General features: G+C 49.2%; 7 protein-coding genes across 7 annotated transcripts; 2 read left to right on the forward strand and 5 right to left on the reverse strand.

The window, feature by feature from the left end:
• Positions 1-11: 11 nt before the first annotated feature.
• LAJ45_10213 (uncharacterized protein) lies at positions 12-3,093 on the forward strand (the record flags this gene model as incomplete). Its single annotated transcript, XM_046119741.1, has 5 exons — positions 12-18; positions 84-1,585; positions 1,638-1,987; positions 2,040-2,870; positions 2,922-3,093. The coding sequence occupies 5 exons, from the start codon at positions 12-14 to the stop codon at positions 3,091-3,093; spliced, it is 2,862 nt and encodes a 953-aa protein (XP_045967040.1).
• Positions 3,094-4,548: 1,455 nt separating this feature from the next.
• On the reverse strand, positions 4,549-5,506 carry LAJ45_10214 (uncharacterized protein; the record flags this gene model as incomplete). The annotated part of the gene is made up of 5 exons (XM_046119742.1): positions 4,549-4,793; positions 4,858-4,991; positions 5,063-5,156; positions 5,218-5,399; positions 5,490-5,506. 5 exons carry the CDS (start codon positions 5,504-5,506, stop codon positions 4,549-4,551), a joined length of 672 nt encoding a protein of 223 aa, XP_045967041.1.
• Positions 5,507-6,161: 655 nt separating this feature from the next.
• On the reverse strand, positions 6,162-10,985 carry LAJ45_10215 (uncharacterized protein; the record flags this gene model as incomplete). The annotated part of the gene is made up of 8 exons (XM_046119743.1): positions 6,162-6,185; positions 6,244-6,378; positions 6,442-6,633; positions 6,695-6,797; positions 6,858-7,470; positions 7,523-10,166; positions 10,221-10,439; positions 10,515-10,985. 8 exons carry the CDS (start codon positions 10,983-10,985, stop codon positions 6,162-6,164), a joined length of 4,401 nt encoding a protein of 1,466 aa, XP_045967042.1.
• Positions 10,986-12,206: 1,221 nt separating this feature from the next.
• Positions 12,207-12,736, forward strand: LAJ45_10216 (uncharacterized protein; the record flags this gene model as incomplete). Its single annotated transcript, XM_046119744.1, has 3 exons — positions 12,207-12,223; positions 12,294-12,383; positions 12,442-12,736. 3 exons carry the CDS (start codon positions 12,207-12,209, stop codon positions 12,734-12,736), a joined length of 402 nt encoding a protein of 133 aa, XP_045967043.1.
• A 991-nt stretch (positions 12,737-13,727) lies between these two features.
• LAJ45_10217 (uncharacterized protein) lies at positions 13,728-14,515 on the reverse strand (the record flags this gene model as incomplete). The annotated part of the gene is made up of 2 exons (XM_046119745.1): positions 13,728-14,041; positions 14,104-14,515. The coding sequence occupies 2 exons, from the start codon at positions 14,513-14,515 to the stop codon at positions 13,728-13,730; spliced, it is 726 nt and encodes a 241-aa protein (XP_045967044.1).
• Positions 14,516-15,067: 552 nt separating this feature from the next.
• LAJ45_10218 (uncharacterized protein) lies at positions 15,068-18,097 on the reverse strand (the record flags this gene model as incomplete). The annotated part of the gene is made up of 11 exons (XM_046119746.1): positions 15,068-15,543; positions 15,605-15,750; positions 15,819-16,359; positions 16,416-16,704; positions 16,758-17,208; positions 17,264-17,286; positions 17,342-17,381; positions 17,442-17,521; positions 17,595-17,602; positions 17,725-17,842; positions 17,906-18,097. The coding sequence occupies 11 exons, from the start codon at positions 18,095-18,097 to the stop codon at positions 15,068-15,070; spliced, it is 2,364 nt and encodes a 787-aa protein (XP_045967045.1).
• Positions 18,098-20,372: 2,275 nt separating this feature from the next.
• LAJ45_10219 (uncharacterized protein) lies at positions 20,373-21,720 on the reverse strand (the record flags this gene model as incomplete). The annotated part of the gene is made up of 5 exons (XM_046119747.1): positions 20,373-20,503; positions 20,566-21,225; positions 21,297-21,497; positions 21,608-21,632; positions 21,703-21,720. The coding sequence occupies 5 exons, from the start codon at positions 21,718-21,720 to the stop codon at positions 20,373-20,375; spliced, it is 1,035 nt and encodes a 344-aa protein (XP_045967046.1).
• Positions 21,721-22,755: the final 1,035 nt, after the last annotated feature.

Here is a 22,755-nt window from a genome sequence, read left to right on the forward strand (position 1 = left end):
GATGTATCATGATGAGAAGTTTGTAGTCCTTTTTTTTATTTTTTACTTTCTTTCTGGTATGGTACTGACGTTTGCTTATCTAGAATGCCATTTGAATACTTGTCCGGTTGGTATTGCTACACAAGACCCAGAGTTGCGGAAGAAATTCACAGGAACTCCTGAGCACGTCATCAACTTCTTCTATTATGTTGCCAACGAGCTCCGGGCCATCATGGCGAGATTAGGATTCAGGACTATCAACGAGATGATTGGTCATTCCGAGAAACTATACGTGCGCAAGGATCTTATGACTGAGAAGACCCAGAACATTGATTTGTCCTTGATCCTGACTCCCGCTCACACTCTCCGTCCCAATGTTGCAACTTACAACGTTCGAAAGCAAGACCACAGATTGCATGTGCGCCTCGACAACAAGTTGATTGATGAATCAGAGTATACCCTTGACAGGGGAGTTCCAACTCGCATCGAGTCAGATATTGTCAACACTGATCGTGCTCTTGGAGCGACGTTATCATACAGAATCAGTAGGCTGAAGGGTGAAGCCGGTTTGGAACCAGATTCGGTACATGTCAACCTAAAGGGGTCTGCGGGTCAGTCATTTGGCGCTTTCCTGGCCCCAGGAGTAACATTGGAGCTTGAAGGGGACGCCAACGATTATGTTGGAAAGGGACTGTCTGGTGGCAGAGTCGTCATCTACCCACCGAGAAACGCCTCATACAAAGCAGAGGAGAACATAATCGTTGGAAACGTGTGCCTTTATGGTGCCACTTCAGGTCAAGTGTTCTTCCGTGGTGTCGCCGCTGAACGTTTTGCCGTTAGAAACTCGGGTGCCACTGCTGTAGTTGAGGGTGTTGGTGATCATGGTTGTGAGTATATGACTGGAGGAAGGGTTCTTATTTTGGGTGAAACCGGTCGCAACTTTGCTGCTGGTATGTCAGGTGGTATTGCCTATGTTTTGGACATGAAACAGGATTTCCGCTCGAAGGTGAATATGGAGATGGTTGAGCTCTCAGACATCACCGATCCCTATGAAATCTCTTACGTCCGCGGTCTTGTTGAGGATCACTATCAATACACAGGCTCTGAGCTTGCGAAGAGGGTTCTTTTGGACTTTAGAAGAGCGCTTCCTCGATTTGTTAGAGTCCTTCCTACTGATTATAAAAGAGTTCTTGAGGAGGAGGCCCTCAAAGCAGCAACGGCAAGATCATCTCACACGCCCTCTCTACTTCCTGGGAACCCAGCTCGTGAGCAGCAAGAAAAGTTACTGGCCAAGGCAAAGGCCAAAGAAGCGGAGGCTAAACACAAGCACGAAGCGCCTATGACCGATCTTGAAGACAGCATAACAGACGCCAAAGCGGAGAAAAAGAAGTCTGCGCTCGTTCTTAACAAAACGAAGGGTTTTATGCTATATGCTCGTCGTAGTGAGAAGTATCGAAACCCGAAGACTCGAACCAAGGACTGGGCAGAACTCTCCAAACGTCTTGACGAGGATGAACTCAAATACCAGTCTGCTCGTTGTATGGATTGTGGTGTTCCTTTCTGTCAGAGCGATACTGGTTGCCCTATCTCAAATATTATTCCAAAGGTTACTCCCTCACTTAGAATTCACTTGCTAGCAGTTGGCTAACTTATTACAGTGGAACGAGCTTGTTTTCCAAAACCAGTGGAAGAATGCGTTGTACAAGTTACTTCAAACAAATAACTTCCCCGAATTTACAGGGCGTGTTTGCCCCGCTCCTTGTGAGGGTGCTTGTGTCCTCGGAATCAATGAGGATCCAGTCGGCATCAAGAGTATCGAGTGTGCAATCATCGATCGTGGTTTCGAGATGGGCTGGATGGTCCCCACTCCTCCGAGCATCCGTACTGGGAAGAAAGTTGCTATCATTGGATCTGGACCTGCTGGTTTGGCTGCCGCTGATCAACTCAATAAGGCTGGCCATTCCGTTACAGTCTATGAACGTGCGGACCGCCTTGGTGGTTTGCTAATGTCCGTATACCATATACTCTTTCCTAGTTTACTTGACTAAAATAAATTATAGGTATGGAATCCCAAACATGAAGTTAGACAAGTCTATCGTTCAGCGCAGAACCGATTTCATGGCAGCAGAAGGCATCAAATTCGTTACAGGTGTTCACGTCGGTCAAGATATCACAATGGCCGAGATTCAATCAGGAAATGATGCCACTATACTTGCTACTGGTGCCACGGTTCCTAGAGATCTCCCTATCCCAAATCGCAATCTAGAGGGTATTCACTTTGCCATGACTTTCCTACATGCCAACACAAAGTCTCTACTTGATAGTGAGCACAAAGACGGCGGGTATATCTCGGCGAAAGACAAGGATGTCATTGTCATTGGTGGTGGTGATACCGGAAACGATTGCATTGGTACCTCAGTTCGCCATGGAGCCAAGTCTGTGGTCAATTTCGAACTGCTTCCTCAGCCACCAAACGAAAGAGCCCGTGATAATCCATGGCCCCAGTGGCCTAAGGTTTACAGGATTGACTACGGTCACTCTGAGGTCAAGGCTCAATATGGAAAGGATCCACGTGAGTACTGTGTCATGAGCAAGGAGTTTGTTAGCGATGGAAAGGGCCATGTCAAGGGTATCAATACTGTCCGTGTTGAGTGGACTAGAAGCGCTCGAGGTGGTTGGGATATGAAGAAGGTCGAGGGCTCAGAGAAATTCTTCCCAGCAGACCTTGTACTCCTGTCCATGGGATTCTTGGGGCCTGAAGATCGGGCCTTGGGCGATATCGAAAGAGATCCTAGGAAGAACGTCAAGACTCCCCCTGGAGGTTATTCAACTTCGGAGGAAGGTCTCTTTGCAGCTGGAGATTGCCGCAGAGGACAAAGTTTGATCGTCTGGTAAGTCCAACCGCCTGAAAATTTTAAATATGCCATACTAATAGAATATAGGGGTATCAATGAGGGAAGGCAATGTGCTCGTGAGGTCGACCAATACCTCATGGACTCTACACAACTTCCTGTCACCGGAGGGATTGTACTTAGAAACCCGCACCCTGTAGAAATCCTCGAGCGAGCGGAAACGGCATCTCTACAAACCATTGCAATCGCTGCTGCTAGCTAAATCTTCACAAGGCAAAGGAAAGAAGAGGGTAGGGCTCAAATTTTGTTTTCTTACAATTTTTCTTGGGTGATAACGGGTTTATTTTCTTTTTTTTCTTATTGTTGATTATCGAAGGGTGGTTGAGTCGGTGAATTAAAAAAAAAAAACAGGGGTAAAAATCAATTTATTGTTTTTTCTTTGGGAAAGGAAGGGTACGGGGTTTTATACATAGTTTCTTTCGGTTGTTTGAATTCAATTGTTAAGTCTTTTCCATATGGTTTCGCATTCTTTTTCTCCTGTTTGCCCGCTAAAGTTATATATTTCTCTCGTTCCCCTTTTGTTTATTTTATGTGTATGTGTGAAAATTAACGAAGATGTTTGAATGTAATCGTGACGATTGACGTTTGAATCTGCATGAAATATCACTCGGTGCCTATTTTTTTCGACTTGTGCTTCAAGGTCGACTCGAGCCCCTAACCCGTGACAGCACATTGCTATACATACCGGCTCTTATTTAGAACCACGATGTATGCTCATCTCTTTTCTCGCACGGTTGGGGATGGTGAGCGGAGCTCTATCTGTACCATGTCCTAATTGAGGGGAAATGATACCTAGCTCACCTGGGCTGGGCTTGGCAAATATGATCTAATCTAATCTTGATTTAATAACCAGGGTTAGGTTTTCGGCAGCACCAACCTGAGCTCGAGGATTGTATGCTATCGCTTGAGAGCGGGCTGGTATCTGTTTGTGAGCGATAGCAGATGTGATAGCGGATGTGATAGTAAGGTACGCGAGTTGACGGGAGTGATGACCGGATGGTAGGTAGCCTGCAGGGGCAAAAGGGAACGGAAGGGGAGTAATTAATTAACACACTTCATGTCATACGTATACCATCTCAAAAAACAAAACAACCGGATATATCATATGTTGCCCTCCAAGCTTTCAGCCTTCATCTCATTCCTCGTTAAGTAGATCTCCGTAGTCTCTTTCTCTTTCCGTCCTTCGATATTATCGCGGTACTATCAAATGATCGTGATAGTTAGAGGCTGGCTTTCCTAGTGACCTTACCATCCCAAGTCCTTGCTCGCAAAACTGTTCAAAGCCTTGCCACATATACCCAACAGATGAAGACCAGGCATGTGCAGCTTTGTTCAAAATTATAAAGGTTCTAGGCACAGAAGTCTCATTTCTTAGTGGATTAACAAACACAGAAAGATTGATCACAGACTGTCACTCGCCACATTCTTTTCTCGTAGCTGCCCCGTTCACTATTGCTAGAACAGGCAGATCTTCCTTGCATTATTACGCATGTATCATTATCCCTATCAACCAATCACAAAAAGAAGTAAAAAACTAGTAGTAAAAACCAACCCAATATCGTACATTCCGTCGTCCACTAAAGAAAAAAAATCTTTAAAAAAACACAAAAAAGTTAAGAGTTAAAAAAAGGTATCCTATCACTTCCCCCACTGACAACTAGTTATCCGTCTTCAGAATGGTCTCCACCATGTCGTTCAACGGCCCATAAAAGTCCTTTCCGGACTCGAGATCAAACTCCTTGATGAAGAGCACATAGTGCTTGAAGCTCGTGTTCATGTGGGGGTCGAGCCCCAGCGCCACAATGACCGGGTAGTGGTGGCAGTAAATGTGCGCATAGACACGGAAGAGACGCTTGACGAGCTGGCGCACGGTGGTTTGGAAGCTCTTGGGGAAGTGAACGCCTGTTTAAATTAGTAAATAGCATGGAGAAGGGGGGGTAAGGTGGTAAGTGGGGGGTGGTAGTACCTATCCTGGAGGGAAAGACGGCCTCGTTGTTGATGTAGTCCTGTACCCACGCCATGAGGTGCTCGATATACTCCGGCGCCGGCATCTTCGTCGGCTTCCTGAACTTGCCCGAGTCCTGCCAGAGGTACTCAAACCTAGATCACACCCACCCCATCAGCACCACGCCCAGTAACCACCCCAAGGAGGGGGGGGGGGGAGCTCATACTCGTCCGTAGCTTTCATCTCCGGACACGTCGTCGGTGAACAGAACTCGGTGATAGATCCATACAGGAGGTTGATCTGGTTGTAAAAGTCGACGACTACACCTCCATTAGCCCTCTTCATCTCCCTTCCCCTATCCCCCCCTTCCTTTCTACTAACCGTTGACAGCAAGCCACTCATCGATATCCTCCCCCTCCGGAAGCTTCACAACCTTCCTCAAGCTCCCCGAGCCGAGTGTCTGCTCGGCATACTGTCTGAGCTGGTAGGAGCTGGAGCCGCGGCTGGAGGATTTGGGCTTGAAGGGCGCACGGGTCTTCTGGTTTCTTCCGCCGGCGGGATTGCTGCATGGATCGATATTAATGTGAGTTTCCTAGCTAGGTAAGGAAGGTGGGGGGAGGAGGATGGGAGGAGATGGTGATGGGAAGACAAACACTGTATTGTTATTCATGAATGATGACAGGGTCTGTATGGCTAGGCTTTTTCTTCTTTCTTGGCTGCTGCTGGTGGTGCTGCTGACTGGAGGTGAGAGCTATCTGTTGTGGGGAGGTGGGGATGCTCAGCGGGGTGACGTGAAGCGGGTGGATAACACGAGCGAGGATCACCAGGGAAACCGTTGAGTGGGCTTGTTTATCCATGCGAGTCTACGGGGGATACGCGAATCACAACACAGCACACTCTGGAATGGCTTGGCATTGAGCTAGGTGTATGAATAGCTTGTTTGGACATCGAGCTCACTTGTATGGCATGCAGGCAGGCGTAAGGGTTTCTCCGTATCCATCCAGGGATAACTGCAGACATAAATATTGAAGCATTTAGAGTACAGAACTGAGGAAAATGTGAAAGAACAACCAGCTCAAAAGTAAGTTTACAGATACCATAGGAATAATGAAACTAAAATTCCAGAACACTCCAAATTCCCACTCCTCCCCAATATTCCCCATAGCTACTCTACCGCGGTATAGATCATTAACAACACGCTCTTTCATCATCATCTTTGGAAATCTCATTTTTGTAAAGAAAGTAAAATAAAAAACACTTCATGAAAAAAGAAAGAAAAGTTAAACGCCTAGTGTACTCAGCGACAGCTTTCGAAGCCTTCAACCCTACGCAGCAAGAATGGGAGTTATCTAAACACACGGATTAGATAGGAAACCCCTAAGCCGCCAAGGAGGATAGCTCTCTTGCCCTGCGTGCAATGGCCGGGATCCTGCGGAGGATTGGGTCCGCCATGTTCTGCTCCGCAGTGCTCATGTACAGCTGCTCGAGCCTCTGAACGACAACAGCCATAATCCTGTGGCAAATCTCATGGATCTCGGGGTCCTAGATAACAACGTTAGGCTCAATTCCTAGAATTATGCACAGCTACAGGGGGCGAATAGTTACCATAGGGTCAAGAACAGCCAAAACACCTTCAAGCCAGCTCAACCTCTCAAAGACCTTGTTTTCGAATTTTACGCTGACTGCAGCAGAAACGGACAGCAGCACGAGTTGACTTAAATTTGGTAGGAAGTCATATCTGTACCTCACAACCACTTCATCGAAAAGTTCCGCTTGACGTTCCTTAGATTGAAGCCACTACAGAAGGTTCTGGTTAGCTTATGCCCAAATTTTAATCTTGGATAGTCCATATATTTACCTTGATCGTCCCCTCCTCGTACTTTCCATTCCTAAGCAGACTTTCAATCTCTTGGGCTTCCAGCTCTTCAGGCGAAAGTTGTGGTTGCGGCGGGGTAGGAACCCTAGCATGAGCGTGAACATCTTGTTCGCCACTTGTCCCTCCTTCATATGCTTGGACATACTCCGCTTGTGCCCTCTGAACCTGCTCCTGAAATTCGTTTTGGGATTTCGCCATGGCTTGGATATTATCCGACATTGTCTTGACCACGTCTACAAGCCCCATGAGCTGATCGATCTTCTGGGAATCCTGTTGGTGAATACGTTCCATGTTTGCGATCATCTCGTGGTGCTTTCGTTCCTGCTCCTTGATAATCTTTTGGGCCCCTTCGATGGCAATTTGCTGGAATGCCGGAATGATGGCTGTCTGCATGGATCGGGACAGCTCGTTCTCAACTGCCTTGCTGAGAGGCTTTGCAATAGTCTCCGCAAGCCTAGCAAGGAACTCGGGCTGGGAGAGGGTCCTTCGGAGAACATCTGGAATCACGGCATGCAATTCAGCTGGTACGGCATTGCCCACAGACCTAGTGAGACTTTCTCCAAGTCTTCTATCAATAGCCTGAGATGTAACATCCGCAATGGCAGGCAGAACAGTTCCTTGAATGTTGTTCATGACAATTCTGCCGATCACTTGCTCAACATTTTCAGTAAGAGTGCTCGAGAGGAGCCTGAGGATAGCATCCTGCTTCGCATCACCGGCAGCTTGCTGAATCCGCTTATCCTCATCAAAACGACGGTCTAGGAAGTATTAGCACAACCACCCCACAAAACAATAATATCATCAACTTACAGAGGGATTCCAACTCCCTACTCATCACCTTCGAGAACTCAGATGAAACTGTCTTCTCGATCTTTTTGATCTCACGATCCAAAAATGCGGATGAAATAGCAAGGCTCTCATTTTCGCCAGGTGGTGGGCTCCTCACAGATGTCGAGACATTCCTCGAGACATCACCCGATGAGCCAGACGGCCCATTTGCGTTACCCTTGTCCTTTCTCTTCTTCTTTACACTTCCATTAATTACAGGTGGCTTCTCCTCAGCGATGATGGGCGCCTTAGGGCTCAACACGGGACTGACAGCCTCTGATTTTGGTAGTGGTACGTCCGCAGCGACGTTTTCGGGCACCGATGGCACAGACTTCAATCCCTGGGGTGCTGGAGGCTCGGTAGGTTCAACTTTCTCGACCTCGGCCCCCTTCTCGCTCTTGCCATCCTTTTCAGAGGTCGATTTCTCGCTGTGCTCTGGAGGTGGTGGTGCCGCAAGGGCAGAAAGAGAACAGATGCCGGCCTTAACTGCATCAACGGAATTTTTAACGCTGTTTTTAGTGTCCCATCCAAGATCCTCCCTGAAAACGCTCAAAGTGGTCATTCCTTTGCTGTGTGCGATATAAAGTTCGAACAATGGTGGAACCTCTCCTTGAGGGTCAGCTTCAGACGCATCAAGGATATCCAGACTCATAAGCTGTCCTTTAGAGGCGAAGGAATATTCCCTAAGTCCACTGAGAATAGCTGTTGCATCCGGTTTCGGAATACTAGGGTCCTTAGCAGCAAGCCCAGCGACATACTGTGCTTGAGACATGAATGGAAGATTGTACTTTGGCGCCGACAGGTGAATAAAGTAAATCGAATTTCTAGTCGGGTTTCCAACAACGATAATACCGGTCATTGGATGATAGACAACTGAACACAATGCATCGGTGTCACTCTCCTGGGGAAAGTTGATCTCCTGAACAGGTCGGCTTAGGGCAAGATCCCACAGTTGAAGAGTGTGGTTTTGCTTCATCCCAACGATGACATATCTCAGAGCTGAGCATTTATGGTAAGGCCTGTATTTATCCAAGAACATGACTGAAGTAGCCCTGTATGTTTCGCCAGCGGCCACGGCAGAAAAGTATAGGATCGGGTTTGTCTGTACCATGGGTGGCTGTGCGGGGAAGACGCTCTGCCCAGAGCTATAGGCAGCATTGTCGAAGTTAGTGAGATCCTGAACATCCCAAAGCTTCAGTTTACCAGCTTTATCAATGGAAATGATAACAGTATCATCGTCAGAGAACGCGAAGTCTTTGGATGCCTTCCCGGTGTCAATCATGCGTGTGTGATCCGCAAGATACTTCTTAGACGCAACCTCAAAGCCTCTTCTTCCATTGGCGTAAGCCTTCGCAGTCGGGGCGTGGATAATGCTGATCGTTTTGCCCCTACCAATCGCAAATACATCGAGTTGCCTTGAGGTTCTTCTTGCACGTGACTTCAAAACGCCGTTGCTCTGACCCTGTTCCTCACTTGGGGGAAATACAAACATGCAGTTCCAGTCGAGGCCTTCAAAGTCGCCACCAAGCTCAGCCCAAACCACCGCCCCGGAAATTCCAGTTCCCAATACTCTATCTCCTCTGCTAATAGTCACGTTGAAAGTACGATCAGGGCAATCCTTCATCAAGACTTTGTCCTTGCCATCATATTGCCTGAGTACCCGAATTCCACCACGGCCACCACTTTTGCTAATTGCATATACAATGAACTGGTGAGATGCAGCAATGAGATTTCGATCAAGCTGGTCGAAGGTCCTGGGCATGCGAGCAATATCCGAGATCTTGGACCTTGGGAAGTTCAAACGCTGGATGGCGGCAGGAATAATTGTGATTGACGAAAATGGCTTCATGGGAAAATTATAAACGATCACAGGGGAGTCTGCAGACGCAGTCTCAGATGCCGATTCGTAATCATCCTCCTCCTCCTCTGGCGCTCCTTTGGGGGCAGGAGCCTTCTCAGTCGGCTGTTCCTCTTGAGGTTGTGTCTCCTGGATCTGTGTCTCTTGAGGCTGAGTGGGAGCCGATTGCACGAGATCTTCAAGCCCCAATGATTTCAGAGAATGTTCAAGGATAGATTGCTTCTCTGCGGGTGTCGCAGATCTGTTCTCAGCCTGCTGTTCCAACATATCGTCAATCTTCTCCATTAACTCGTCCTCTTTTTCTAGCGCTTGGTCCAAGGTGGAAGCATCTCTGGCTGCCTCAGCTTCAATTGCAGCATTTGGAGATGGTTCTCCCACTACTGGCGAGTTTGTGGATGAGTAAGGTAGTGGAATATTCTCGGCTTTCAATTCCTTCAAGCCAGAAGCACTCTTTCTCCCACCTGGAACAGGTGTTGAGCCCCTTGGAGTTCGATTACGGGGACTAGTGGCATGTAGTTGTTCAAATGGGTTCACATAAGTGAACAGGCCTTTACTTGGGGTAGGGGTGGAGAAGGGCATTGAATTAACATTGACTTCGGGGGACTTGGGTGGCACAGCTGGAGGGACAGACATTGGGCGGCCATCTGGTGTAATTGGCGACCTTGTCGTTGCAAACCTAGAACTTGGTGAAGGACGACCATTCATGGTGGCGGGATCTGCAGAGCCATTGCCCCCTTCCATCGTTGCAGCATGAGCTGCCATATCATCCTGTGAAGGTTTAGGACGGCCAAGGAGCTGAAGAACAAGATCTTGGGGGTTTACAGGTCCTGGAGTAGACTTCCTCATAGATTGCGAGTGCTGCATCTCTGGAGGAAGCTGATCCTGACGAATATTTGGACTATGAGATGGCTCTGTTGCAGAACGCCTCAATGACGCCATAAGGTCGGATGCAGAGTTACGGCTACTAGACGGCTGTTGGTGGGAAATTGGAGGCGGGGACACAACAGATGGCCTTGGAGGCGGTGATGCGATCATAGGCTCCTGTAAGGTTTCAGCTACGGGCGCTGCTGGAGATGCCTGAAACTTTAACAGTTGCAGAAGACTTGCAGGCCTTACTGCATTTCCACTCTCAAAAGATGGAGGAGACATAGGGTTTGCATATGGCGGCAATGGAAATGGTGGAGGCGTCTGAGTGTTACCCAAATTATCTGAGGACACCTGTGACATAGAGAATGTGCGCTGAGGCTGTTGCTGTTGCGGCGGCAGTTGATAGGCAGACATCCCAGACGGTTGTTGGTGGGGCCCTGGACTACCTAAGGGCTCAGACTGACGAAGGTACTGCTGCGCAGGAGGAAGTGAATTTACAGAAGGAGCAGAAGGTGGATAGATTCCGTGGATCTGCTGCGGATGCTGCTGATATTGCTGTTGTTGTTGTTGCTGCTGCTGCTGTTGCTGTAGTGGTGATGGTTGCTGCTGGTGAACCTGACCCAAAGGCACCTCGCCATGCTGAGGGCTCATAGTTGACTGACGTCGAAGACGATCAAACAAACCCTCAAAACTTTCTGAAGACGACATGTTATTGCTCATTTTAAGTTACTGATTGCTTATTATAATATTCCGAGAATATTTAGCGATAAAAGCGAAAACGAAATTGGTTTTGCAGGGGTAGTTTAAAAAAAGAGGCTAAAGAAGGATCCAAAGCGATGAGAAAGCGTAGAAAAGTGGTGGGGGGGGGGGGGGGGGGGGGCGTTTGGAGGTTTTAATGATGATGGTGATGATGGATGATGAAGTTAGATGGGGAGGGTGGGTGAGATGAGAGTGATGAATGGATGAAACGGCGGGAAGGCCGTGGTGTGCTGGCTAGGGTGTGCTTCTGTGCAGCAGGAGAAGAGAAGGAAGGGTAGAACAGGAATCGAGGGTGCAAGTCAGTAAGGTAGGTAAACTTTACAGCAAACGTTTTTGGCTGTGTGATGTGGTTGAAATGGTAGGCCTGGCTGTCGAAATCTTGGCAGATGCAGTGGTTCCATACAGTCATTGCGTGTGTGGTGTGTGCACGATATTATGCTTGCTACATCTCTACTATTACTGCCGGGTGTTGCAGTGGCAATAACCAACCGCAGCACCCCATATTCCATCGGAAAAGTAAACCTTGTAGGCACGCATTATTATCAATCTGAGTCCAGGGTCTAGGTAGCAGCTCTAGATACATGTACCGCAGCAGCTATGTCCTACTCTAGAGTACATGGGTGGTGCCTAAATAACACAAAGACCTTGTTATTATTGAGTCTGCGCATGCTCATTTTACAGTCAAGCTGGTTACTGAGCTTTCCCAACGGTGGATAATTCATGGTTAAGCGCGAAACTGCCCAAATCAAACACCAAAAATCTTTCTGGAAGAGAGCCAGCCTCTAGATCTCCCACATTCTACATATCAACCCCTCCACCTCGACTGGTGGTGATTCGACCAGCTTGTGAACGCTCTTCCATAGAAACAGACAACCAGACAGGCCTATCACAGGAGGCCTCGGCAGTCGTTTATCGCCTTCTCTTCTGTGTCGTCTTCGATCGAATCCTTAGTTCCGGCAACTCCCCTGCCTTTCGTTGCCCATACACGATAGACTCACGATCCTGCCCAACAGCCCTCGACTGCAGATCCTGCAACAACGCTTAGACTGGTCGCAAATACATCATATACCGTCGGTCCTAAACACAGAAGCTCTTAACTGAGTCCCCCCTCGGTATCCCGTGCAAAGACAGCTTGCAGACTTTCCATCAGCCCACTGCACACTTTCCGCCGCCCTCGCCGCCATGTTCTGTCTACGCAGGTGAGTTCTAAGGCTTCTCTTTGTCCCCCCCGAGATGTTTGCTAAATCATGTGAATTCATCCATCTGCAGCTGGCTACCCCTCCTGTTTATTCCCACCTCTGCCTCCCCGGCATTCATCGTCCTGTTCCTGATCTCGACATACCTCTTCCACAGACCATGGTAGGCTCCCCCTTATCCCTATTCCCCAAGGCCCACAGGCTAACTCCATCCACCGCAGTGTCTACTGCTCCCTAATAATGCTCACCCTCTTCTCTTCCTCGTGCTACTGGTCTGACCGCTGCTTCCTCGACTCCAACAACGGCCACTGGTTCGAACCCCGTTTCCTCTCCACCGCCGCCGGCACCGTCATGAACGCCGCCGCAGGAGCCGTTGGCAGCAGCGGTGGCGCTGCCATCCAGGCCGGGGCCAGTGCTGGCCAGGTATGGACCGGCATCGGGCTCGACTGGCTCAGGACCGCTGTGGGCAGGAGGGAATGGAGGCTGCCCTGCGTGGATGTCAACATCCGGTTGTGAGTGTTTTCTTTCTTCGTCGGTGGGTCGGTCGCGGTCGCTCTTTAAAATGGGATGGACAGGAATGGGCATTCTCTTGGGTCGGTCATGGTCATGGTTGGTTGGTTAGTGGGGGGGGGAAAGAGTACATAACGGCGTCAATGGGATTGGCTTTTTGTACGGACAGACGAGTGCGGGATATACCCTTTTTCTGCGAAAACGGAGATGTCCTTTCCGGCTGCTTGGGTCTTTTTCATCTTAGTTCTTTTTTTTTCTCCCTCTCTCCATAGTTTTTATCATTTTTACCCTCACTCTGCGAAAAAAAAATCAGCATGCTAGTTAGTTAGCTTTAATGAATTTACCTAGTCACATAGCCATGTTTTAAATTGTGTTTTTCTTCTTCTTTTTACTCTGTTTGTTACTTGGGACGTATAGCCGTAATAATATTGTAGTTTGGACAGAAATCAGGCTTCTGTAAATGGTGTCCTGTGTGGGTGGCCAAGACATGCATGCATGGTGATTTCTCATGATTCTCGGGATTCCAGAAATTGACAGCTACCTACAAGTAGCATCTGCATAGCAAACTTCGGACTACATATCCTCAAACGTTCCCTTCATCGTAATGCCTTTAAACCTTATGTACCTTTCTTCCCATCACATTAAAGTCCCACACCGTTCTGGAGGCAAACTAGATGATTGACACCCGCAGCTGCATCATGTAATATCACTCCAGCTACGGCTATGATTTCATGATGAGGAAATTTAATTTTTAAGCTTAAAGTGCCCGCTCAAATCCACAAAATCTGCATATGCATGAATACTCATAATAAAAAAAAACACCGACCACATCACTAGGATAAAGGTCAATGATAGGTATCAAACAGAGCCCCCTGGAGGGGTACCCCCTCGCCGAAAAGCAAACACCAAGCCTCCCAAACCCAATTACAAAAAGAAGACAAAAAAGAACATCCAAAAAGCTACAAAAAAAAAAAGACACAAAAGCCCCAAATGCTGACTACTTAGTAGATGCGGATGCGGACGCGGACGCGGAGGAGGAGCTCGAAGCTGCCGCTGCCGCAGTCAGCTTCTTCATCCTCTCCTCCGCCGCCCTCGCCATGATCTCCCTCCTGGTCAACTCCTGCCCGACCGGCTTCTCCGCACCCGTCGTCGAGCTCTTCGTAGTCCCGCCACCACCAAGCTTAAATGACCCTCCCTTCCACCCCGCCTCATCCTGCTTCTCCTGCTCCGGCGGGTTATAGAACACCTCATTCGTGAGCGCCCGCCCACCCACCGTCCAGTCGCCCTCTAAACACTCCTTCTCCAACAGATCTGCTTCACTGTCAGCCATCACATCCCGTACCACAAACAACAAGAAAAAGAGTACTACTCACTCGTCAAATTCCAAAAATCCCTATCATGCTCCGAGAACTCGATATGCGCCAACTCATGCATCAGCGTCTTCCTCACCGTCTTGTAGTCCCTCCACCCATCATACCAGTCCGTACGCAGGCGGACCTCGATAACCTCGCCCTTATTCCTATTCAGCCCCAGCGTCTTGCCCTCGTGCGTGGTGTTCCCCGCGGGCTCCATCTCGAGCAGCAGGCCGACAGAGTACTTGTGCTTGCGCATGACGTGCTTCACGCCCGGGTCGTCGCGCAGACGCTCGAGGAACTTGAGCGACGTCTCGTGGTGCGGCAGGTGCTGCAGCGTGCGCAGGTTGGCGAAGCTGTAGAGCGCGGATTCGGTGGCTTTCTTCCAGTCGCGGAAGGGCGTGGGTTTGGCGGGCTTGATGGGGCCGGACATGTTTGTGGTCACTGGGGGAACTGGACTGGCTAGGCTGTGGTGTTGTAGGTATTGTTGAGATGAGGGGGAGGAAATGGGGAGGTGCTGGTTGAATGAGTGCGAGCTGGAGATGGAGGAGGTGTAGGTAAAGAAGGATATTATATTCTGACTTCGCCCCAGCCAGAGGGTTTGATAGAGCTCTCTGTCTAAGCTTCGCCTTCGCCTTCTTTGGGCTTCGCTGCAGCTCCATGTGTCGCTTTACTAATCAGTCAAATTGTCATCATCGATCGGTGCTTTTCCAGCCCGCCGGAGAATCGTTAATCCGGGGCCGGTAGTCAGTGCTTGTCGCCTCTTGTGTGACGGTTTGCGCCACAGGTTTTGTTTGGATACGCATGCTGTGGTTATCACTCGCATTGCCTACAACAACATGTAGTGGGCACTTCACATCGAAAAAAAGTACCCCGCACAGGAAGAAGGAAAGATGGAAAAACGTTGATAAACTATATAACTAAACGGCTGCCCATTACAAGAACCCCCCAGAAATATTCAAATCATTTATAACCCGAAAAGATCTCAGCCCAATTCCTCAAGAACACTCTCAATATCGCTCATCTCGAATGCGTCCAAGCATTTTGTACCCTCACAAACCTGGACTACAGGTTTTCCGCCTTTCCTAGCTGCCCTCTTCAAAAGCGCATCATGCAAAGAGTTTCTCCTGAGTAACCAATCTAGCGAGTCCTTCTTTGCGGGATCAAGCTGTACGATCGTTGTGTTTGTCAATAGCTTCTTTCGCAAATGCTTCAGGTGCGCTGCAAGTGTTGGCTCTTCCGGATTACCAGCAAGAACGACAGAGCGCATGCCCAGATTTGAGGCCACTATCGATGGCATCAATGATGAGAACAGGAACGGATGCTGTAAGAGCTCCGGTGAGAATGCGGAGCATGTCTTCTGGGCGAGCTCTTCAAGACTTGAATCTCCAAGGATTGTAGCTAGGCGGAAAAGGTTGTTTGCAGAGACACCGTTGGTGGATGGCTCTTGGGAATCAAGTCCTTTAGACAAAAATTCCGGGGTTAGAATGGTTCTACATGATAGAGTCTTAGGGTTTAATACCATCTTTAAGTCTCAAAATTAGATCTGATGCATTCTCGCTGGTGGAGAAAAACCCGCCATTTTCAGGGTCCCAGAAAAGGTCAATCTGCTTCTTTTGTAACCTATCTGCCCACTGCAGATAGCTCACGTCAAAGGTTGTCTCGTACCTAACCCAGAAAAAAACGTTAAGAAAGTGTTCCACACATAAAACATCGGGGGGCGCTCTGGCACGTACATATGCAACAATCCGGAAATCAAAAACGCATAATCGTCCGCGAATCCTGGTGTTTCTCCCGGGCCTTCTCTGTAGACTCTTTTCAGGATACCAGTCTTCTCATCGTAGAGGTTTTTCCTGATGAATGCAACTGTCTCTTCGGCATTCTTAAGACAAGTCTTAGCCCGTGCCGGGTCGACTTCAGCCAAAGTGGCAGCGGCCTTGGCAAGCCCAACAATTGCCAGTCCGTTCCAGCTTGTGATGATCTTGTCATCTAGGTTGGGTCTTGACCTTTCTTTCAAACGGTGTTCCAATAGCCTCTTGCGGGAGGTGCTAATTATGCCACTTATCTTCTCGGGACCCATCCCGTACATCTGGCTGAGCTTCTCCACGTTCGAAACAACGGACAAAACGTTTTGGGCAATAAACTCATCATGTGGATCTTGCTCAGGGTCAACGTTTCCATCACGATGGACGTTCCAGTACTTGGCGCATATAGAGGCTTCTTGCTCTCCAAGGATCGTATCGAACTCTTTCCTTGTCCAGACGTAGAATGCTCCCTCTGAAACCAGCTATTAGAAAACCTTCGTAGATTATTTCTCGAGGGGAAATGCCAACCTCTCTTCTCTGTATCTGTTTTCCTATAAAGAGAGTCCGCATCCTCCGAAGAGAAGAAACCTCCCCCGGGATTCTTTAACGCGTCTGAACAGATGTAATCCGTAATATCCTTGGCAGCATCAAGCAGCTTTTCAGAACTGGTTACCAACCAGGCATCAAGATAAATACTCAGAAGCTGTGCTTGGTCATAAAGCATCTTCTCAAAGTGGGGTAAACTCCAGTTCTCAGTCACAGAATATCTGGAGAATCCATGACCAATATGATCGTGGATACCCCCGCTCGCCATTTTCTTTACAGTGTCAATATATATACTTGCCAATCATAGTAGGATGTAAAACAAACCTCAAGAGTTGCTATCACCATGGACTTTGCGTTGCGACACTCCATTTCACCAACGATGTCTTGCACTGTAGCTGGGAATGTACCCAACCGTAGAAGGAAAGCTAGGTTGACGGGAGTAGGGAACTTGGGAGCACTCCCGAACCCACCATTTACTGGGTCATAGCGGGCCATAAAGTGTTGATAAGACTCTTCCAGCAGGTCCAATTCAAGACCCTCGCCCTCGCCACCTTTCAAACCTTCGTCTGTGAAGTCTTTCAATTGCTTCATGATGTCACTTGCAGACATCAGGCACTTCTGCTGCTGTTCTTTCCAAACCTTCACGATCTTCTCCAGAACCTCTAGGAAGCCAATTTGTTCCCCTACTGCGCCCCCAGCGCGTGGGCCTGGCCAGTATGTTCCGCCGAAGACGGGCTGTAGATCTGGGGTGAGGAAGACATTGAGTGGCCACCCGCTACAAAGAAATTAGTATCGTAAGCTAGGAGTATATACTCAGGCACAATACTAACCCAGAGCCTGTGGTAGCTTGTACCTGTTCCCAAAGTTAGCAGAAATCCTGTAACTTCTATGACGGGAATATCACATACAAAGTTCATGTAGATACGATCAATATCTGGCCTCTCTTCTCTGCATATTCGGTCAGATATTATTCACTATTCATTTTTTTTTGGAACAATGAGCTTTTACCGGTCGATCTTAATCGGGATAAAATGCTCGTTAAGGACACGGGCGACCTCTTCGTTCTCGAAGCTCTCACGTTCCATAACCTAGTTCAAAAAAAGGTTACTTTATAGGTTCTGGGAAAATTATTTGATTTATTATAATGGCAGCTTTGCTTACATGGCACCCTAATGTTTGTCAAGTGTTCACCTCTTGTCAGCTTGTCTCTTTCTTTCTTTCTTGGAGCCATGCTTTATTTATTTTTTTTGGTCGTATGGCTTTTTGTTGCTCTTCCGTATCTGATACTCACAGTGACAAGCTGCATACCCAATACTGACAAACACTATTCTGTTGTGTTTCTTCGCAAGGGCCAGCGTTTCTTCTGTCCATAGCTGCCAGTGAACCGGATTGTTCACATGACCACGGACCTACTCCCCTATTAGCTTTCTTGCATCCGGCAAAGACGCGTGAAAGAGGTTCGAAAAAGTTACATAGGGACTACGACTCTCTGCGAGCTGGTTCAACTTGAGCACAAATCGATCCTTGTCGACCGGTGACGAATGCTGATCCACTGCTGCTGCTGCTGCTGCTGCTGCTCCCTTTGCTCCAGCTCCTTGTTGGCCATTAGCGCTTGAAATGGGGGTTGGAAGAGCTACGGCTTTGGTTTTGCCTGTTGACGCCATTTTTGGGGAGACCCAAATAGAGATTGGGGGGGGGGGAAGGTGGGGTGGTGGAAATAGATGAGGTCGTTAAGGAAATACAAAAGAGTAAAAAAAAAAAAAAAGATGTTCAAGTTACGTGTGTGGTGGTGGTGGCGATAAGGAAAGGATAAGCACTTTAGCGTGTCTGGTAGCGAGATCCCAGTAGGAAAAATACCCCGCCAGAGATGTGGTCAGGGGTGGTTTGGGAGGGGGGTGGAGGGGTGGAGGGGTGGTTTAATATGGACTTTGACGAGATGAAGTATGAAGCTCTCTTTTATTTCGACAGGGAAGCAAAAAGCAAGAGGTTCTAGAAGAAAATGTGAGGCTGAACTTTCTTTCTTTTGTTTCTTTTGCTCTACTTCAGGGCTTTGCTAAGCCGCGCAGTGCAGCTTGTTGGGCTGCGGCCCAGGTATCGAAACAGTCTGCCAGATTGCTAGCTGCACATGAAAGACGTCGCCAGGTTGTGGTCTTGCATAATCAACACACACATCGGACGAGTGTAACCTTTCACAACGCACATAGGAGGTGCTTAAGACACCCCATTCTCATAACCCGGTACGATTTTAAACACCTGCAAAGTGTAGCTATCTACCTATATTGAATTTTAAAGCGTAGGCATTGGAGTGGGGGAAACCGTCTTTCTGTGTTCCTTTGATACCTTTAGCAATTCGGAACCACACACGTCATAGATCACCGTAGTGCTGTTTAGGCTCGAAACCTTACTATCGCGCATTCTTAACAATGCTCCTTAAGTCACTCGAGCATCAGTTGAGATTTGAACCCACTATCGAGAAACCGTTGCATGATACTCTATCTTCCCCAGCTAGTGAAACCACAACTAATAGACCTAATTGAAAGCGTTGGGGAAGAAGTGCTAGATAACAAAAGCTAAGCTGCTCATGTCCATTCGCTCCTACTCCCGTCAACGCTCTCCCGCCCGCTCCCATTTCGCTTGCATGATCATGAAGAAGCCGGGGCCAAGATTGCTGCTCTGTGCATGAGCCTAGATAAACCACTGTCTACATGTATCGCTATCGCCGCAGATCTTCCGTAGATAGTCTCATGCCAATCTCAGCCCTAACCCGGAAAGCCCCCTCTCTACGTCTACCCACTCTACTGCATCCCGCCAATGGTCCCTAAATCTACTGGTCTACTCTACACGCACGTCAATAGGTCACTCCTCCCATCTCCGGAGTCTCTTTCATCCCACGATTTCCTCGGGGCGCCTCAAAGATCCTCATTGCTCCTCCTCCGAGTACCTCTTAACACCTCATACAGGACTTTAACCCTCCATATAGTCTCGTGCCCAGCACAACGCAGTGCGACAACAAAACAGTCTGGGAACGAGACTACCCTCCATACATGTAGCTACCGGGGTAATACCACCATACCCCGAGTGATCCCCCATGCTCCACACCAGCCAGCCACCAACCACTCCGCACTGCTTCAACTAATCCAATCCAATCCAATTGGCCAACCCTAGACGACTTCCCTAGATAGCCACTCGAACAACCGCTCGAGCATTTAACGCAAAAAAGAAAGGATCTTCGTTATACCGTTATTTCACCGGTGTTCGAGGTGAGTGGGGCTAGGGAAGTCGTCTACATACATGCAACATCCAGAACAGGGAACTCAATCGCACTCTACTTATCTACATACAAACCCCTTTCACCAGTAAAGCGCAGTACATGGAACACGTGCGGCTACATGTACCTATAGTACTCTACCTACTGCATCAGTCAGTCCGGCAAAGACATTAAGACTCGGTTTTATAGAGGTGCAGTCTCGGACCTCGGCTCCTCCTGGTCTACTCTAGCTAGCGGCCTCCCCACGGCCCCGCGTAGGATTGAAACCCATGCCTCCCCGCTTCTGGGGGTTACCAGCTGCTATGCTCCCAGACAGAGGAGAAACCCGTGGGTTTATACGACTACAAAACCACAATAACCACCAATACCACCCAGGCGCATAAAGTAGAGTATATGCATCAAGATATATATATAACCTAAAAAAACAACAAGATTCTAGATATATCGCACGCACTGAGAGAATGAGAGATACAAAAATGGAAAGACATAAAATACTGTTACAAAATCATTTTCTCCTTTTTGTGGTCCTTGGTCGATCATGCATTCTCACTCGATAGACACCGCCGGTGTTGGCACTTGTCCTTACCCTTGCCCTTGCCCTTTATCACCATAAGGGGAGATGGGGGGGGGGGGGCGTGTGTCTATCTCGGAATATCTGGGGAGGAGGGGGCCTATTTGGCCTTGAGCTTTAGCTGCGCCCGCCTGTTTGCCAGCGCGGTCTGCGTGGCCATAAACAGCGCATCCTTAAACGCGAACAGGAACGCCGCTGTGAGCACACTCTGCACCAACTTCGGCCCAATCCCTACATCACCTCACAGTCAGCCAACACATCTCTTCCACCCTCCTACCCATGGGCTAACTCACCATTATACAACCCCGTCCACCCCTCCTCCCTCACAATACCCCTAATCCCACCCAACAACCCACCCGCCTTCTTCTCCCCCTTCGCCGCCACATGCAGCCTGCTCTTGACCGTGATATACGGATACGTCAGCGCCGTCGCCACCAGCTTCCCCAGCGCCCCAAGCACAAATGCGTCCTGCGGCGTCACACTCCGCTTGCGCCGCCGCTCAAGAACATTCTTGAGCTGCTCAAAGATGGTGTACTGCAGGATGGGGTTCATGACGAGCACCAGCGCCGGCAGCACGCCCTTGAAGAAGGCGCCGATGCCGCCCTCGCGGTACAGGTCTTTGATTGTGCCGAGCGTGCTCGGCGCCCTTGCGGGTGCGCTTGCGGCGCCCGTGGGGTCTTGGAGTGTGGGGAGGGCGCTGCTGCTGCTGCTGGTGGTGGAGGCGGTGCTGCTGCTGCTGCTGCTGGAGGTGGAGGTGGTGGAGGAGATGCTGGGGGAGCGCTTGCGCGCTGTCATGCGTGTGTTGACGACCCAGATGGGGTTGGTCAGGAGGACGGTGGCGGAGCCGGCGAGCGCGCCGGCCATCATGGATTCGAGGGTGGAGAGCTTGTTGCGGCGGGGGGATTTGGCGGCTAGGGCGGCCTTCTCGAAGGCTGAGCGTGACCATTCGTACCCTGTGGATTTGTTAGTGGGCGGGAGAGAGAGAGAGGGAGGGGGGGAAGAGGGGGGGGGGGGGGGGGGAGACAGTAGTAGTAGACAAAGTTTGTGACGGAGATGCCAAAGACGGCGCTGTCGAGGCCGGCGTAGAGGCCCGAGATGCCTTCGCGCTGGATGATGCGGCGGACGGCGTCGGGGACGGAGGACTGGGCGCGCTTGGACTCGACCTGGGAGCGGGTGGAGAGGGTGATTAGTGGGTAGGTGAGGACCATGGAGAGAACTCCGCCGCCTGTACGTTTTGTTTGACCGTCAGTATTCTGGCCATTGATGTAGTGGTAGAGAGAGAGAGAGAGCTAGAGAGGTGAAGCTAAGGAGAAGAGAAGGAGGGGGTGTATGTACCAGCGCCTGCGACGGCGTGAAGAACCTAGAGGAGTGTCAGTATGCGTTTTGCGGGGGTGGGAGGTCTGGTAGTTTGACAGCGGGTGGGTGCATACATTATCGTTTGTGGACATTGCGGACTATATACGCTGTGTATCAAAAAGCAGAGCAGTACAATAACGAGAGCAGCAGTTACAGGACGGCGGTGGAGGTAGAAGTGTTATGAGGGCCTGGAGATAGTAAAGGCGGAGAGAGGGTCGCCAGCACACCGTACATGTAATAAAGAGAGAGAGAGAGAGAGAGAGATGCTCGGGGAGAGAGGGTTGTAGGTTGTGGGTTGAGGGTTGAGATCCTACACTTCCCCGTGCCTGTCTGTCTGTCTGCGGTGTCTCTTTCGTAGCTTGTGATCGCGCTGAGCACCGAGAAGGCGTGGCGCTAGGCCGGGGTGGGACAGCCGAGGTTGCGGGGAGACGACGTTGCTGTGTGGGGTTTGTGTCTCTGCATATGCAGAGGGGAGCTTTGGGGATAGAGCTCTCGTTACGTCTGTGGAGGTAGGGTACATGGTTCTGACATTCTCTCAATTGATCAAGCTGAGGGTTACTCTAAAGCACATGTAGTCTACAGCCATTACCGAATTTTGAAGAACCACATAGCATTGCCAGTAATGACAGAAGGCACGATCTCTTCGAGCCGTCTTTGACAGCTGTAGATTAATGCTGTGCAGCTTAGGCCTAGCTAGAGTAGAGCATAGTGCTCAAAAGGCCCTAAAGTACATGTAATCATTGCATGCGTCCAAAAGCCGGGGTCCAGAAACTCTGGGAGACAGGCATACATGTAGGGAAAGGCTACGCTATACAAACAGAAACCGCCAAAAGAAACCGGTAATGGAAAGCGGGTCTCTGGCTCACCAGAAGGACGAATTGTAAGGACGTTCACTTCGCAGTGAATTGTAAACAACTAAGCTCTGCGCTTGGACTTACAGACTGAAGGCCCAGAAGATCAAGACCATTAGCTGATCATGATTTGACTCGAGACCAGGGTTAGGGATGATGATATTTCTCTGCTCACAGGGTCTGACTCGGGGCTAGGGTTAGGGATAATACCATTGACAACAACAGTTCTTTACTTTGTATGATATTCTGACTTCTCACAAAGCCTTTGCAGCTAGT

The sequence above is a fragment of the Morchella importuna genome (genome assembly GCF_003444635.1).
Source record: "Morchella importuna strain M04M26 chromosome Unknown Morimp01GS043, whole genome shotgun sequence".
Lineage (NCBI taxonomy): Eukaryota > Fungi > Ascomycota > Pezizomycetes > Pezizales > Morchellaceae > Morchella > Morchella importuna.